The 5,729-nt window shown below is 44.5% G+C and overlaps 1 protein-coding gene across 1 annotated transcript; it reads right to left on the bottom strand.

Annotated features, from left to right (window-relative positions):
• Positions 1-685: 685 nt before the first annotated feature.
• On the bottom strand, positions 686-5,023 carry LOC122650973 (protein ALP1-like). Its single transcript, XM_043844325.1, has 2 exons — positions 3,482-5,023; positions 686-700 (listed from the first exon to the last, which is right to left on the bottom strand). Exon 1 carries the CDS (start codon positions 5,021-5,023, stop codon positions 3,509-3,511), a length of 1,515 nt encoding a protein of 504 aa, XP_043700260.1. The 3' UTR covers positions 686-700; positions 3,482-3,508.
• Positions 5,024-5,729: the final 706 nt, after the last annotated feature.

The raw sequence follows: 5,729 nt of genomic DNA, 5'->3' as shown, positions 1-5,729 counted from the left end.
TAGCAATCAAAGTCCTTGCCCAAACATGTTCCGCATTTGACTGTGAGAGAAACTGGAGTACCTTTGCACCCATCCACTCCAAGAGGCTCAACAGATTGGGGTCTGAACGTCTATCTGACATGGTGTATGTGCACTATAACTTGAGGCTGAAACTGCAACACATACGCATGGGACATGAGGGACAGAGAGGCACTATTGACCTTGCGACATCTTTCAAGTTGACTCAGACGATGAGAACCCTATTATGGATTGGGTGAGGGATAGAGGTGAGCCAGTGTTGGATCAGGAGGGAGGTAGGCCCGACCCCGTGATAGCTTCCGAGATTGGTGCTGATGTGGATGATTATATAGCTTATGAGGGTCAGATACATGCACGGGAAGCCTCACCCATACCATTCCAGCCCACTGGTGGCAATGTTGCTGATGATGCTGACTGGTTTCGGTCCTCAGATGATGATGGTGGTGGTGATGGTGATGGTGGTGGTGGTGGTGGTGGTGAAGATTTTGACGGCATGCGAGAGCGTTATGTGGTAGGCGAGGATACGGCACCTATAGAGCCACTCCGATTCACTGGGGAGACACAGTTTGATCATGCCACACAGGATACGGACCACGGAGCACGTGCCCCCGCACCCCCACCCTCAAGACCCCCCTACAACCATATAGCAGGAAGCGTAGGGGTTGACAAACACAGTTGCAACCTGATTATATGGCCATTGATGACCTATCTAGCTCTGTTGGCAGTTGAGTATGGGTGATAAGGAGGGAGGACCGACTCGGCATTGGCGTGCCCCATCTTTTGACGCACATATCACTCCATTGTCATCGGATTATAGTGCATCACAACCTTACGGTGGTTATGGATATGGATCATATGGGCAGTTTGGTGGGGTAGGGGACTATGACTACCAATCCCAGTCCCATGGACATACTGGATCATCTTTTGTAGATGACATCTTTGCATACCCTAGCGGGCCTACCTACCAACCTCACCAGCCATACATGCAACCAGTGCCAACGCCTCTTCCGTCGGCGCCAACATCATATCACACTAGATCATCTTCTTCACAGACTGGATCGATTGGTAACCCTAGCATATATCCTAGGATAGGTTACCTACAGTATGTTGATGACTCCATTTACATGACACTTGTAGATGACTACACTCGTTTCTTCTCTGATTCTATACCGTGGTCCACATATGTCCTTCAAACAGAGAACAATGGACGTCGACTGCAGCGGACCATGAGTGGGGTTGATCCAGGGAGGCACAACAAGTATTATTAGCACTTGTAAGTTGTAAGTTGTGATTTCACTGATTTGTGAACTAAATCTGTTGTGAGTTTATGACTTTGACACTTTGTGTATTGCCTAGGGGAATTTGATCTATTGAGTATTGACTATTGAGTTATTGACTATTATGGAGTTTATGAGATATGATTTATGAATTATGTCTGATGAGTTTTAATTAGTTTGTTTAAATTTCTTTTATGTCTTTAACTGCCTAATCAATGTGTATTTAACTATTTATACATTAGGGTCAGTGACCGTATACTGTCAATCAAAGGTGCAAGCCCAAAACACCATTTTGAATTCATTTTTTTTGTAATTTTATTGTTTAAATGTGTTTATTTAGCTTAAATAAGGGTGTTCATGAAGTATCAGGCCTAGATATGGCCAAATACCCACCGAAATGGACCTCCAAAATATTGCACAAAAAATGCAATATTTCGGCCATATTTCGTGAAATTTCGGATATTTCGGGTATCTCGCCCGAGATACCGATATATCGCGAGATATTATACCTTGTTTTTAAACATATTAGCTTCAGCTTCTAGGTTTCCAAAACCAACTTCATAAATAAAAAAAAAAAAACATGTGGTCAACCAAATTAAAACATTAGAATCTTTAATGGCTAAAACCATAGAAGGCTAGAAGCCTGGATTCGGCTCCTCTCCAATGAGAACATTTTTTGCTGCTACACTTGAAGTAGGAACATTCCTGCCACAAGTGTAGCAACAAAATTTCATCCTCTACAATGAAGAGATCGCCCAATGAGGCCTGTGTGTGCAACACCTGGCACTCTCCAATCCAACGGTTACTACCCCTCCACCCATTTTTCCAAGTTCTAAATTCATTTTCTTCCCACTTTACCCAACTAAACTACTACCCAAACCTGATTTATCCATCGAATTCCCTCCCATTCGGCTCCTTCGGTCCCCTGCTCGCACCTAGCCATCTTTTTCTTCTTTTTTTTATGTGAATGGCGCCGTGTCCCACTCCCACCTTTAGCATCCTGAAGTAGGGTAGTAGTCGGGTTCATGGTGAAGTAGAAGAAGATTAAGATGATGATGAAGAAGACGACTCGGCTGAAAGTGATCTTCATTTGATCAAGCTGAACATGGACAACGCAAACAAGGGTTGCAAATGGATTTGTGCTACAGGAGCTACTACTACTTATGAAGACCCAAGAGGGTTTCAGTTGAGGAAGAAATTAGGGGAAGGAAATCCATCTCCGAGAAGATACCCCGTGGAATTGGCTCTCTTGGAAGGAGGATTTCGGATGGAATTGGGTGGAATATGGGAAAAGTGACAATGGCCAGAATTCAGAAGATGGGATTGTATGGAGGATATTCTCAGAGCTGGAAAGGCAAATTCCGAGACAAGATTACGAAGATGAAACTCATGAAACACATAGATACAAATCAGTGAAGGGTATTAGAGACCATCTATTGTCTGGTTCAAGGACGGCATCAGCCCAAGGCTTCGCCAGCCCTACACGCCAATGGAGCCAACCATGGCCTTCGCGAGACTACAGCAATGCAAGACGGTGAAAGGCCGAGTGTAGTGACACAGGGGAGTGATTCCAAAGCAATCCATCTTCTCAATTTCTTCTGAAATTGATGTTCTTCACTCTAGTGTCTTCATAGGAGTCAGGTAGTAGTCGGGTTGGGCATTTAATTAGGTTTTTTAACACCAAGGATCTCCTAGCCATTGGATGGGAAGAAGTACAGATGTCACCTCCTCATTGGAAAGGAGCCGAATCCTAGAAGCTCTTAATCACATGTCAAGTTTCAAGTGGTCATCTAAAATGTATACCCCACCATAATTGGACTTGTCAAGGGTTGAAGAAGAATTGCCATATGGATAAGGATAAAAGATAATCCAACCAAAACAATTTTCACTTATTTAATGCTCTGTTTAGCACCTTATATCTGCTGCATGGAAAATCAAGTAACTCACATGTCAACACATCACATGGTAAAATAACAAATAAGCCTTTGAAAGGAGTCCTGTTTTTTCAGGACTTAGCAGCACAAAAATGGAATTCTAGTTCTGAAGAGAAGAGCAGTTGCAGAGATTGAAGAAATCAAAATTAACCCTTCAACCACATCTCTACATACAACAGAATTCATTCAAACTATCAACAAAAAACGAAGGAAGAAAAAACACAGAAGCAACTCAACTCAACTCAACTCAACTCAACTGCCTCTGCCAATTGAACTCCATCATCTCTGCTCTGTCATCAGAATCAAGTGAGACGCAAGGAAATCTCTAATCCTCTCCCCACTCTCATTCTCATTCCCCAACCCATCAAACACAGGAAACTTTTGGTCCATCGACCAATCTTTACATTCATTTGGCAGAGACTCTTTACATTTTATCAGAAAATTATGAAGCAGACAGGCAGTAACAATCACAAATGGCAAGAACTCCATGCCTTCTTCTTTCCACCTCATTGAAAGAAGCTTCCACCGTCCCTTAACCCGCCCAAATGCCTTATCAACCAATTCAATTCCCCTGCTATGAGCAGAATTAAATGACTGTTGCGAGGAACTCAGCTCATCATCAATGTTTGATTCTGGAAAAGGTGTAAGAAGCCATGGAAGAAGAGGAAAACAAGAATCTCCCAGAATGTACTGAGGTGCTGATTTGCCATCGCCAAGCTCAAGCGCAGGCCCATTCAACAACTCCTTCGATTCCTCGACTCGTTGAAACAGCTTCGTCTTGCGGAGAATTGTGTCTGGACTCATGTAACTCGGCCAACCAGCGGAGACATCCAAGAACCTCCCTTCCCCATCCACCAAACCCTGCGCAATTATGGCTCCATCTTTCTTCCCCAACGCTCCTCCATCGATAGGAAACCTGCTGAACCCTAGAACGCCACAGCAATTAGGTAGCGAAATCCAACCAAAGGACTCGATTATCCTACCCAAATCTGAGGGGAAATCAAACAAATGCGACAATTGATCGTTAACTGCCTTGCAGACCGTATAGAAAGCACGGCAAGCAGAGGCTGAATCAAGCCCAAATCTCCTCCCAATAGACTTGAAGGAAGCGGCGTGAGCCAAGCGGAAAAGGGCAGCTCCGAGGGTGTAATCGGGAGAGCAAGTGGAGACGGAGTCCTCCAGGGAACGAGTTAGGGTTTCAAGGAGGAGAGTAAAAGAGGGTTTGGACATTCGGAAGGCTTCGATCCAACGAGGATCAGAGTCGTCGGAGGCAACATAAAGAAAGCGCTGGAACCAGCAGGAAGACGAGGATAAGGAAGAGAGAGGGGTTAGGCTTTTCACGGTTTCGGGAGGGACTAGGGTTTCGACGAGAGAATTGAATTTGGTGAGAGAGACGGCAGAGGATGCGATTAGAGATTCTAGGGTTAGGGTCTGGGAAGGGTGTAGATGAAGATCGTTCTGGACGAGGAAGTTATGGGCGGCGGTGATAGCCGAGGCGAGAAGAGGGGTTAGTTGGGAGAGATGCTCGTGGCGGTCGTTTTGGGGATTTTTCTTACATTTCTTGGTAGAGGAGCTGAGGTTGGCGGCGCCACTCAGGATGACTGGAGAGGGGTGTTGCTGGTCGTCGTTTTTTTTCTTACTTTCCTTGGCAATAGATTTTGGGGGTCGACCACGTTTCTTGGCGGAAGACGAAGGAGCGCTGCTCAGGATTAGGGGAAGATGCTCGAGGTGGTTGCTTTGAGCTTTTTTCTTTGTGGAACCGAGGGGTCTGCCCCTCCCCCTGCCGGCAACCATGCTTGATCGCCCCCAAGCAGTGGAGATGCTGAGGGGACTTTGGACGATGGTGCGCGTTAACTGCTGCAAGTTATATAGTTAATCACCCAAGAAAATGACACCACCATTTTTTGTGATTCTTCTTCTATAGGCTAAAATTTGGGGACCCCAGTATTATTAGAATGGAAACTTGCAGCAACCCTTTAGGCCTTAGGACTGATTAGAGAGAAAATACTCTGATTGTTAAACTGAAAACCAGGAATCATTAAGAAGCCTTGGATGAGGAATCCTGTCAAGAAGATTCCAGAGGAAAATTTTTACTTTTAAAGCAGTTTTGATATGCTATATTTGTTGCCAAATAGGGTTGGTTTCAGGAAAACTTGATCTTATATTAATCATCCTCTAGTCTTAGATAGGGAATAGAAAGTATCGTATAGCCAGAGGTATCTTTCTTGGCAACAATATTTGATAATATCAACCTTCCTTGTTTGAGAAGAGACATCAATCAAACCTACCATGGTATTAAGAGGTAACGGAAATGGAGCTTCCAAAGGAGAAAAAAACCTGGGATCCAATTCTAAGTATCCATCCATGGATTGAATATTTCTACATTGTTCACTCTAATGAACGTGACTTCAAGTTGGCTACAAGGTTTAAAATTTGGGGGAGCATTCTCTTAGGGGAGCGCAGGGGCCACACGTGCACCGCAATCAATGAGAACACGCGC

This window comes from Telopea speciosissima, chromosome 2, assembly GCF_018873765.1.
Source record: "Telopea speciosissima isolate NSW1024214 ecotype Mountain lineage chromosome 2, Tspe_v1, whole genome shotgun sequence".
Taxonomy (NCBI): Eukaryota; Viridiplantae; Streptophyta; class Magnoliopsida; order Proteales; family Proteaceae; genus Telopea; species Telopea speciosissima.
Note: the sequence above shows the minus strand (reverse complement) of the source record. Positions and strands in the feature narration are given on the sequence as shown.

Coding starts and splice junctions, on each gene's coding strand:
- LOC122650973 (XM_043844325.1), bottom strand. CDS start 5,023: ATGGTTGCCGGCAGGGGGAGGGGCAGACCCCTCGGTTCCACAAAGAAA.